The sequence below is a fragment of the Alligator sinensis genome, unplaced genomic scaffold, assembly GCF_000455745.1.
Source record: "Alligator sinensis unplaced genomic scaffold, ASM45574v1 scaffold752_1, whole genome shotgun sequence".
Classification (NCBI taxonomy): Eukaryota; Metazoa; Chordata; order Crocodylia; family Alligatoridae; genus Alligator; species Alligator sinensis.
Window position 1 is genome coordinate 2,436,260 of NW_005842000.1, and position 12,213 is coordinate 2,448,472.

General features: G+C 42.6%; 1 protein-coding gene across 15 annotated transcripts in view; it reads right to left on the reverse strand.

The window, feature by feature from the left end:
- The window catches only part of DNAJC5 (DnaJ heat shock protein family (Hsp40) member C5), a 40,755-nt gene that overhangs the window by 8,243 nt on the left and 20,299 nt on the right, over positions 1–12,213 (reverse strand). For 5 of the 15 annotated variants that reach the window (XM_025201685.1, XM_025201688.1, XM_006039479.3 and 2 more), the window contains 4 exons: positions 10,416–10,500; positions 3,981–4,098; positions 1,872–2,085; positions 298–469 (listed from right to left, as the gene is read on the reverse strand). In XM_025201685.1, coding sequence (XP_025057470.1) covers positions 298–469; positions 1,872–2,085; positions 3,981–4,087 — 493 coding nt within the window. In that variant the 5' untranslated portion in view covers positions 4,088–4,098; positions 10,416–10,500. Of the gene's footprint in view, positions 1–297; positions 470–1,871; positions 2,086–3,980; positions 4,099–5,856; positions 5,881–7,662; positions 7,693–8,492; positions 8,553–10,415; positions 10,501–12,213 lie in introns of those variants that run through there. The other 10 variants (XM_025201694.1, XM_014519022.2, XM_025201695.1 and 7 more) reach the window with 6 other exon arrangements.

The following is a 12,213-nucleotide window of genomic DNA, read 5'->3' on the forward strand; positions in this document are numbered from 1 at the left end:
AAAAAACTCCTCTTGCCGATGATCAAATTTTAATGATTCAGTCTCCTCCACCCCACACAGTTCAATATGGCCCCTAAACAATGGCTACCTTTTAGTGTGTGTACACCTGCAACACATGTACCCTGTCATGGGAAAATCAGTAATTCGTATCAAATATCTCCTCTTCCCCGCCAACTACAGGTTTTGCTGGTCTCTAAAACTAGACATTGTATTCAATACACTACTGGCTTATAAGCTATGTCGAACACTTAAAGAGTTACTGGCTATCCTAAACAGCCCTATGACTTTTCCACCTACCCCTTTCGTCCGACTGTAACTGCGCCTCCAAATCTTCTGGGGAGACATAAAAATCCTGTTCTTCGCCTTCAGGAGGTTTAGGTTTACACTTCCCACAGCAACAGTTACAGCAGCAACACAGACAGCAACAGCAGTAACAGCCTGTGATGAGCCCACAGAACACGAACAGTGCCTATAGGGAAGGAAGGGAGAGATACACGCATATAAATTGCATCTTTTTGTTAAACGGGATGATTCCCATCACCTAACCCAGACCTCCCATTACCACAGAAGACAGCTGTTTAAAACAGGTTAGTCGTTAAATAGATGGCAGGCTGCTTTGGACATAGAGAGCATCACTGAAACAAAATTAATAAGAAATATGAATATGCAATGCATTATTTCCCTACTAAGACAGCAGCCTTTAACATCTGTTCCCAGTGTGAACACTAGCATGAAAAAAAAAGTAGCCAGAAAAACAGTATTCTCTAGAGGCCCATCTACTTAAACAGATCTTTTGGGAGAAAGCCTGTGGCCAGGACACAAAGGGAAGGAACAAAACAACTTAAAGTTAGGAACATCTTGCTTAGAGTTGCTAATTTCCTCCTAATAAAACTGCTGAAAACTTGGGGTACTGCAACCTACCATTTGAGCCACATCCTTCAAAAAAGGAAGAGTTGAAGGAGCATCTATACTGCAATCCAGACAGTGTGACTGCTGCTCATGAAGACAACCCTGGGGTCACTTTATCTAGCTCTGTTACAGGCAGTGGTCTGGCTATGGCACCAGGGCTCCAGCCACCAAGTACCTACTAAGGATCCCAGACCAGGTATATCTGAGTTTCAGTTATATTGTGGATTATAGACTTTGCTCACTCTCACCCAAGGCCTGTGCTGTTCATACCAGCACCTACCAGCAGCAAAATGGAATGATTTTTGCATAGCTATGCTGGAAGTTGTTTTTTGTGGGGGGGGTTTAGTTAGACAATTAGCTGATATATCACAGTAATAACTATTTTCGTCCTCCAAAGAAATAAGGAGATGGAAGAGGTGCTGCCAACTAACAAGGCATATATGCCTATGGCTGAATCATCGGGACTGGGGAAGAGTCTGAATCAGTCATAAAATGAAGGTAAATACTGTCAGCGTGAGCTCAGGTAATTATGGTGTCATACTTTAGACAGCAGCACAACTCCTAAGTAATTCAAGTTACTCATGACATATTTACGTACAATTTAAAAATCATCCTTCCCCCAAAGCACAAGTGATTTACAGAGTTTGGATTACTCACTTTCTTCTAAACTCTCCAGCCTCAAAGGTGGTAAAATCCCACGTTTGCATCCCGGGAAAACAACAGAGTGCAGCAGTATAAACATAACTCCAGTAAAGAGTTATGAGTTCTGGCACATCCTGTTCCCACATACCCTCCACAAAGCTTTTACAAACTCGCATTCACTGCACGTACAAGGCCACGTAGGAGAGTTTGTAAGAAGGCACGAGGTGCTGTGCCATTTAGTACACTGATGATATTCAGCTCTGCTGCCGTCACATCAAAAATGACTAGGTGCAGCAGAATCAGAGCTTTAGTTCACTTACCTTTGCCCACCAGCTGGACAGGACGAAGTATGTGTTCACATTCTCCTCTCCAAACTGCTCCGCTACATACAGACCCAAGGAGCCGTACTTGTCATATATGTTTCGTTTTGTGGCATCAGTCAATATTGCATGTGCATTGTTGATCTCTTTAAATTTTTCTGCAGCCTCTGGATTATCTGGGTTCTTATCAGGATGATATTTCAGTGCAAGTTTCCTGTGAAGCAGGAGGGAAGAAAGAAAGGCACTACCTTATATTCTGGGATGAGCTTTTTTGATCTAGTTCATCTCAGTACTGTAGGTAGATGGCCTGTCTGTCGGTTAAAGGGGTATCAAGCTCACCAAGGCGGATCTGGACCATGGGGCTTCTTGAGGGCAGCATCCAGCCCAGGGAATGCAGCAGCAGTGATGGCAACAACTCTGGCTCTGACCCAAGACATGTGGAGCAGCTTGTGCCAAATGCCCCATGTTGGAGTCAAAGCTGCCACAACCAGCACATCTTGCGCTGCACTGACAGCTCTAGCTCCAGTACAGGGCATGCAGCAGCGAGGCTGACAGCTAAGGAAGTAGGGCCATGTCTGTTGAAATAGGTGACGTGGATGGCGGGCAACTGGGGCTGTGTTGGCCCTCGCTCACCCTCCTGCTGCCAATCACCGTGTCCACTGGATTCTGTGGCAGACCAGTCCCAACCCCCCCAGCCACACACCCCAAATTTCTAGTGGCCCAACCCATAGAACCATTCTATCTGGAGCAAGCCAGATAGAATGGTTCTGGTCGGCAGGATCCAGCCCGCAGGACATCCGACACCGGTCTATTCAATGAGGCAGACCCTTCAGTCTCAGATAAGAGATGTTATGCAGCTGGGGTTTCCCTTATCTCTACTTTTCCATTTCCTTGTTGACATTCACTTAAATAATAACAAAAGGCCATTCCCACTAGCAAGCCTAGCTCAAGGGCCTGTTTCCATATTGCTGGAGTTGACTCTCAAGATCCCTGTTCAAAAATAGTGGAAGCTTTCCTATTAGCTCATCTGTTCCAGTGATTTATGGTAGCATAACTTGGGGAGGCCAAGCAGGGCACATGCCACAGGTGCTGCTTAGGTTGAGCGCTGCCAGAGAGATGGGGGAAGAAGAGCTTCACTCTGCCTGCAGGAAGCAGCCAATGCAGGCAACGTGTATCAAAGAGCACAACAAGTTCCAGGTATTGTGAATGGTAGTGAAACCAAAACAGAAAGCCAGCCCCAGATTTTAATTAGGGGAATGCTCTAAGAAAGTACATTTACCTTATGGAGAAAAATAGCAAAGCTGCATTCACGTGTTATGCTGATAACTCACTGCCAAAAACTTTTAAATGAAACTAGATTTTATCTAATCTTTTGTACAGGTTTTATTCTCATGTCAACATGATCAGGACTATAAAGATGACCTGCATTAAAACTCAACCACTCTGTCCTTTTGAAAAGAAAAAAGAAAGGGAAAAACTACCTTGTTACAGAAATATCCTCAAGTAAAGACTACTACTGACCCCTAGTGTAATGTTACATCCACTGCCATTTGTCAGAAATAGACTGAACTGCTATTGTAGAGTAGAAATTGTACATACCAACAGTATTGTGGTTTTCCCCCAAAATACTTAAAGTTGGACAATGCAAAGCGGTTTCAAGTAAATTTGATTTTCTAAAAATTAAAAGTCAAATCTGTATTTTAAAAAACAGCATCTCAGAGGGAAATTTGAACTGATTTACAAATACTGAAGTTTATTAAGGTGCACCACGATGTGTCTTTTATCTGCATATTTTAGGCTCTAGGAACTAGACATGAGGGGTCGGGAAGGGTCATTATACCAGTACGGTTTTTTTGAGTTGGCAAACTACTGCAGAATACCTTAAACTAAGAGTTTAAATCCAACCACATTACCCTGAACATTTGGTCACATTTAGGTACTAGACACGGCAAGAATTAAATTCTCAAACCAGCTGTCTTCAATGCAAAAAGTTTTGCTTGTAAAGAGTCTAGAAAAATCTAACTTTAGACTTCATGACACTGAATAGATCAAAAAAGACATAGCAAAAATACTGTGTGAAACATCAGGTATCAAAGTTTTAAATCTTACCTGTATGACTTTTTGATATCATCAGAAGTGGCATTCTTGTCCAGTCCTAGGACGTGGTATAACGATTCCCCAGAGGTAGACAGCGAGCGCTGCCTCTGGTCTGCCATCTTGAGCTAATCTGCGTAAAGGAAACACCCATCAGATATTAGGATATAGAGATCTTTAGAATCCCCATCTCAAATAGAAATCAAAAAACGCCTATAAAACAGAACAGAGTGCAGACCTCCAGCTCCCATGAACAATAAATCTTCAATCCAGCCAAAAAGCTTAGGTATGAACTTTCACTTTTTTTCTTTAAAAAAGGTGTAGCTGGGTTTGGAAAAAAAATCTAGCATTTCAAACAGCTTGCCACATTTTCATGGCTCTTTCAGGTGTATACTGTCAGTGAAAATACCCCAAAACTTTCAGGATAAATCTAGGCAATACAATGCCAATAAAGCACTTGGACCTGGGAAAAAAACCTCAAGGAAGGGACCGTCAGAACAGCAAACCGAGGCTTGCCCCCTGGAAATGTTTCATACCACCCCCTTCCCCTGGAGTGCCCCCTAAACACAACAAGGAAAAACTCTTAGGATGTCAAAAATTAGTCCCCAGGAGACTGTAGGAGTCAAGACTCCTGGGACGGTAGCACCATGAACAAGCTTAGAGGACGGAGCAAGCCAAGAAGCAAGCAGCTGCCATGAAGGAAGTCTGAAGTGAAAGCTTCCATCAGCCTTACCTGTATTTGGGAGGGTAAAGCAGGTTTCTCTAGCTATACCATGAGATGAGTTCACTCATGGGTTTTTATTTTAAATAATAAAGTAGGAATCAGTTAATGCCTGGCATTAAGATTCAGTGACTGAGCTTTCCTACAATAGCCTCTGAAAAGCACCAAATATCTGCATCAGCAGGCACCTGTTCCTTAGGCCATGGTCCTTGTGGGGCAACAGTCTGCAAAGGAGAAGCTTGGTGGATGTGGCAGCAGTTCCCCAAGCCCGTGGCAAAGCACACTTGGGTTGGTAACAGTGCCTGCCTTGGAGCACAGAAAAAAAGAAACCCCTTCCACAAGCGCTGTTGTTAGAAAACGGCCGGTGTTCGTGGGGCACAATGGCCATACAGAACAGAGGTAAAGAGTTTTAAACAACTAATGTGTTGGCAATTAGAGGATAACAGTAACCACCTGCTAGTTTATTTAAGCACTAAAACACAGTCCAACCAAGCTGCTTTCCATTCTCAAATTATCTGCTTCAGATAAATTTGCCAGCAATGATGGGAGATTTTTTTTTAAAGGCTATCTTCTATAAATGATTTTGGAAGGGACTGGAGGGAAACAAAGGCTACAGACTGCCTGAGCATCTAGGTCAGAGGCAGTCTTTCTTCTAACAGTTTAAACTTACAGGGCCAAAACATTTATACACACATTAGCTGAAGCAAAATACTTGAATAAGAATGAACTCCTCAGCCCAAATTCAAATATGAAAAGGTCCACGGCTCTCCCCCATGGCAAACCACTGGCAAATATTACATCGCATCTAACAACAGGAGATTAGCATTTGCCATTCTTTAGCTGTAGTACAGCAACAAGGATGAGCACTGAAGAGAAAGACTGTTGGCTATTTCTGGATTATGTCATTATAGCTAGCCTGAAGCAGATTAAATAGCCTTTGAAAAAAGGTATTTAAAGTGGCAGACCTGTCTTCTAATTTAATCCTTCACCTTCGATCACACATTGAGTAACTTCAGCTTTCAAAAGAGTACATAAAAACAACGTATTCTGAAAAGCTGCATCTTTCACCACCTGGTTCTCAAGGATAAGTCTACAAAAAGGAACTGGTGCAGTTCCACTCCACAGATTCAATCACCCAAGCCTGCCGACACAGCAGAGAAACTCTCATACCTGCAAACCACACACTGCTCCTAAGTCAGTAATGCCTTGCAGGGGACACTCTCAACTCAGTTCAAGCTATCAAAGAAGACACAAGACCACACAGTTATATCAACCAACATAAAAGCATGCTGCAAAAATCTTCTCTTCATGCATACTTCCAGTTAAGATGCACGGAGTACAAAAATAAAGGGAAAAAGGAGTGTGAAGGACAGTTTTACTGGTTTTTCATTCCAAATGATTTGTGTTGAAACAGCATCTGAACTCAACACTATAGTCAATTCTGTATTAATTCAATTGCATCAGAAGCAAAAAAGAGATGAGAAAGTCCTACAATATTTAAGATACAAATCTAAACCAAGGCCATCATCTTCAAATGTGAAGGCTCAACCCACTTCTCAGATTCGGTGGGTCAAACTCATTCCTGGTAACACTGAAGAACTCAAAGAAGTCGCCCCAGCAATGACTTGACCCTGTAAGTTTACTTTAATGAAGAGATCCCTAATATCCAATTCAAAAATCAATGTTGAGCCATGACAGTGGGTTAAGTGAACTCTCAGCTAGAAATGGGAACAAGCCTTGCCTTTTAAACAGCCACGTTTCGGTAACAGCACTCTACTCTGATATGAGTTTATGGATTCCTATTTTAACAGGAGGTGCATTCCACTAATGAACTAGAAACCTGGAAATGGCCTGAGTCTGTACCCAGTTATTCAGGCAAGTGATTCAAATTAAGTTCTATCATAGCATTCTGCTAACCCATCTGCCCATCAGAAGCTACCTATAATGCAACGGCATTCACAAAAGGATACCGTTTTTTTAGGGCCACCATGGATATGGAACAAGCTACAGTTCTGCTAAATAAATGCAATTATACAAATAAGAGCCATTCCAGATAAGCCCTTTCTCATCTGTTGCAAATGTTCGCAATGGCTTTATCTACCCAGTGCTTAATATATGCATTATATGTGAAGCAATTAGGCCTAAACATGCAACAGAGTACTTATACTAAAAGACCAACTTTAGTTGGGATACAGTGAAAGTTCACAGAATAAATCCAGGGCAGCAAACACTGCACAGGTCCATGGTTTTATACAAACTGATGACTTGCACTTCCAAAGAGACCTTGTTGATATGCAGAGACTTGGCAAGGACCTTTCCATGCTTTGCCTTGCCTTTGCTGATAAACTCCTTTGGAAAGCCTGAGGAAAACTTGCTTGGCTCTTTGATGAAGTACTGAATGAAACAGAACTCCAGATTTGGCAAATGAACAGCTCCAATAAAAGGGACCTCCGATAAGCCTGAAAACACGGAAAGCCAAAAAACAACTTTTGGGGCATTTTCAAGAGCCATCTGCTAATGTTGTCATGGAGGTTAATCTGCATCCACAAGGCATAGCATGCAAAGGTTATGGGAAACCGCAACATGTCCCTGACTGGGGGCTGCTTATAAAGCAATATTTTTTTTATGCTGCATAAAAGAACCTTTAAATATCTCAGACACAGCAAAGGTTTTCACTGCAAGAAGCGCTTAACCTACCAGAAAAATATTCCCCAGATGAAATTGTCTCCTTTGCCTAAATTGGAAAGTTCTGCATAAGTCTTCCTATCCCCCACTGAGGGGCAATCACCCTGGCTGGGGTTGCGGCAGCAAGCGGAGCAAGAAGCTCAGGGCTCAGGCGCTCGTTCTGCAGCCCAGGAAGCAGGTTACTGACAGCCAGGCCAGATTCTCAGTAGGATTCACTGCATAACTGGTAGCAATGGTCACTGAATGCTGTGACCAAAGCAAGTTCATTTAGAAACACCATGAAATTCTTACCTCCCGGACAAAAACTACAAAGATAAGCTCCTAGAAACAAACACCATGATCAGACACAAAAATACTTTGAATCCAGGAAAAGAAACAAAAGATCCTCTTTCTTCCTCGGGCTAGAAATTAAAAAAGGTCAATGTAGGCTTCAGAGACTGAGTGCTAAAATATTAAAGGTTCGTCCCTTGCTGCACACAGCATTATTGACATCAGCGAGAGTCCCTTATGAGCACCACCGGAGAGAACCAGCAGCAGAATTACGTTACAGACGATGCTCTTTACATTACAGTCCATTCATTATGAATTGTGGTGTGCTACACATCTTAACAGCTGAAATATAGGATGGTTGAACAAGACTGGAAAACAAGTCTATTACTTTTTCTGTCTATACGAGAGGAATAACTAATGTAGCTTCTTGAGATATCAAACACTAGCAGACACACTTCTCAGTTGACTAACCAATGCAAGATAGATAGTGATATTAATCTGCTAATAGGTGTGGCCTAGCAATGGTGTATGCTGATGGGCTTCATGACGAACTCTAGATCTGTTTCCACTGATAGGTGGGTATGGAGTAGCATGAAAAAGATTCGATCATTTGCTCCCTCCCCATATATGAGGTGGGTCTGTACCAAGTCAAAGTCTCATGATTTTAAATATAATTTTTGATGCCTCCCTTATTCTGTCCCCACACTTCAAAGACTGGCATCCCCAAATGGTAGGTCACAATAAACAGAGAAGTGTATCATCTACAGAATCTTCTCTTTCTAGTAGTTTTGATTAACAATATTAAGACAAGCTCTGTATCTTTAAAGAGGAGTGACATCCAACACACTCACCAGCCATCTGTTATGTATTCCAACCAGGCAGGATTCCCTCAAGAGGTTTTGCTTGGAAGGCTATGAAGAAAGGTAATCCCCTGGATTAAAAACAGCACTTTTAACCATCTGTGCTCCCAGTGCCAAAAGCATCCTGTGCTGATCAATTTTGCTGGAAAGTGGAACTATGATTTTTAGCATGGGGTGCTCTTTAAAATCCTTGTGTAACAACTGCAGGGCTGGAAAAGACCTCAAGAGTTACCTAGCCCAGCTCCAAGCATAAAGAGCTGGACTCTCCCTTCTCCAAACATAAAAGGCTGGATTCCCTTTTCCTCTGCTGTACTACCTAGCATTACAAAGTTAAAGGTAGCTTCTGCAAAAGCGAGCTAACAGAGAGTCAAACCATGGCTATCAGTTGGCAAATTTCCCACATCCTGTGCAGGATATTTCATACACTACATCACCAGCCCGGCTTTCAGAATTGATGTTTCCATCAATCAGCTCGTATACCAAGTGTAATCCAATTGCAGATTCATTTACAGCTACAGTGTCACTCATAGGCTGCTAGAGCAAGCCAGGATTAAACAATACGGAATTTATGAGAAATCAGGATATAATATAACTGCTCAAAGCAGAGACCAGAATAGGATGCCAACCCTCCCTATCACTAAAGGGAAACAGATTTCAGTTGCATTTCCAACCAACTCAGTTTTCTGGAAAAAAAATACACGAATGTTCCCCTTGATAACACAGCTTCATGTTTCAGGTGGACCGCACAAAATAGTGTGCCAGGCGAGCCCAACAAGCAGATAAGAGGAGCTGAAGTTATTAGATCATATTGTCCATGACCACACCATGTGGGAACAAGAGAATGAACTTCAGCAGAGGTGTAACAAGCCTACTGAGCACCTACAGTGGCAAGAGGGGTACATTGGCATGCTGACCACAGTAGACACCGGGGGGTGGAATTATGTTCTGCTTGCCCCACTCACCCCCAGGCCCCAGATACATGGCTTAGTGCAATGCTGCACTGCCCAGCTCCTCTGGCCAGGCTTCCTCCACCATACCAAAGACTCCTGGCAGGAGGTGGAGGGGGTTTTTGGCACCCAGGGCAGGTATCTGGCTCACCCTGCTCTATTTATGCTACTGAGCTTCAGTGACAACAGCAACAATTTTGTTTTAAATCAACAGGAGTGATGAAGCAGTTACTTAACATGACGGCTGGCAGGCTGTGAGCAATGCACCACTCATTCCACCCTGCACTATGGGCTCTTTTCCATACTACCACAGCATGCAGGCAGTGGGCATATCTATGTGGAGACCAAATCATTCAATGAGCACACAGCAGAAACTGTACACAGTGCACACCGCAAGGCTTTGCTTCTCATTCTAGCCATGTGCAAAGGGGACAAAGTTTAAAACTGAAGGACCGATTCCAACATTTCATGAGACTGATTTTCTTTTGTGGCTTTTATCAAGGGTTTATATTTTTCCCCGTGTGGTGCTGCTAACTCTAGATTAAGTTTTACTGTACAATCAATAACTTGGTGTGCAAGTATTTTACAAATAAGGAGTCATCAATTTCAAATAAAGGCTATTAACGACGTCTCAGGATAAATATACATAGAGATGACTCCTGAATTAGCGGGGGGGGGAGCCAGCATGCACTCTGTTCAACCTTAGCAGCACACCAACAGTACTCCAACGTTACCGCAACATTAAGGTCACATCAATTCCCACTGCAAAGGATGGATGTGGGCACAAGACATCCCTTACTTCCTGTGCTGTCTTGGAATCAGACCCAGTTATCTCAGGTGTACTCTGGCTGCCTCCTCCTTGTCTATGAACCAGCACATCTACTGGGCAATCTCCTCGAAAAAGCTTTTTCTTCACAAGGAATTGCAAAAGAGGCCCCAATATACATGGTGGCATACACCAACTTGCCTTTAGTTACCCAAGCTCACGTGCAGTCACCCAGCCTGTCCTCCACAGCTCAGGATTGTGAAGCCTTCACCTGACCCGCAAGCACCTGCAGAAGGAGTTTTAGTGACATGTTAGATAACTGCAGTATAGTGACTGAATGTAACTTTGCACAGCTAAAGGCAAGATGGTGTAGTCTAGCAGTTCATTCCACTGATTTTGTGGGAGAAAGTAATTTCTGCACAAGTTGTATTGACTTCTCTGGTATGCATTTTCATAAAACAGGTATTTAGAGAAAAAGAATATAGAAAACACCAGCTCAAAGACCACCGAGATAGCTTTGCTTCCTTTTCCCCAACAGCATTAAAACAATGTTATAATTTAGTTACTTTCACTTACAATATTCAAAAAGGCTCTCCCTCCCAGAGGAATTACCTTTCCAGTATGCTTAAATCTAGTCATACGGCATTTAAAAACAGATAAATTCAACAGTACCTTAATCTCAACGGCAGATCGCAGCCAGAAAATAACAGCTTTGTAGCTGCATCAGTCCACTACTAACTCAAAGGACAGCATTGTCCATACCCCTATTTGCCCATTAGATCCAAAAGCAGATGAACAATGGTGGCTTTTCCTTATGCTTGTAGGCTGGAGCATAAATATTTATTAGTTAATAAACCTTTGTGAACTGGACAGCAAATGTTTCCTGCAATACCGCTTTTCACATTTCAAATTAGCCTTGTGCTTCGTCTCATATTTAAAGCAGTGAGACTGGCATGGACTTGGAGGGTGGGTTCTGCTTTCCTCTAGCAGGCATGGTCCTCTTTCTTGAATCTCTCAAATATTTATCCACAAACCACGTCCTGTCCTGGTAATGGCAGAAGGCTGACAGTGCCCTTGTCCCTCTGCTTACCCTGGGCAAGTTAGGGTGTTACTGATGTTTTCAGGCACTGTGCCTAGTAGCTGTGTGAGGGTTGTTCGTGCAGTTTTATTTGGAATAGGCTAAACAAACACTTGTCCAGGATAGTTTAGACAGGGATGAGCCTGCCTCGAGCAGGGAGTTGGACCAGATGACCATGTGACCTGAGGTCCCTTCCAGTCCTGCTTTTCTATGATTCTACAAGAACATATGCTAGAAAAATGAACAGATCGATTCTCAGGGCCCAGACTCCTGGACAAAATGCTACTTTTTGCTAAATTGAAAGGTTAGGGTGAAAGTAGCAGTGATGCTCAGCACCCCTGAACAATCACTTTAACTTTCAGAACCTGAATTTGAAGATTTTGCCTTTAGTTTGTTTTATAGCACTAATTCTATCTGCAAGAATGGTGCATCTGGAATAAGACATTTCTAGGAGCAATTTTATAAGCATACACAGCTTCTGGGAAATCCCACACATGGCTTGTATCTCTTTTCCCAGCATTGCTAATTGTTATTACTATGACACACAGATGAATTGAAGCTCTCTCCCTTTTAATCTGCTCCTCATCCCTGATTTACCGAATACAGAAATTCGGAATCACTTCAAAAGAACTCACAAGCACATCACAAGTACTGGCCTGATATCAATAAGTACAGTAGAAAGGGAAGTGGTGCAAGTGCAAACTCACAAGATAAGTCATGCACTGTTTCCACATAATTGATGATGTTGAAAAAAAATTATCCTGCTTAATAAGAAAAGCTAGAAGGGGCAACCAGATTCTCTTTTATCTATGGATGTTTTCCTAGAGAACATGGTTCAATGCGGGGGGGAGAGGAAGCAGCCAGCAATCTTCTGATGAGAAGAAAGTTTACCCACAAGGATTTAAGTGATTCATTTCCTGC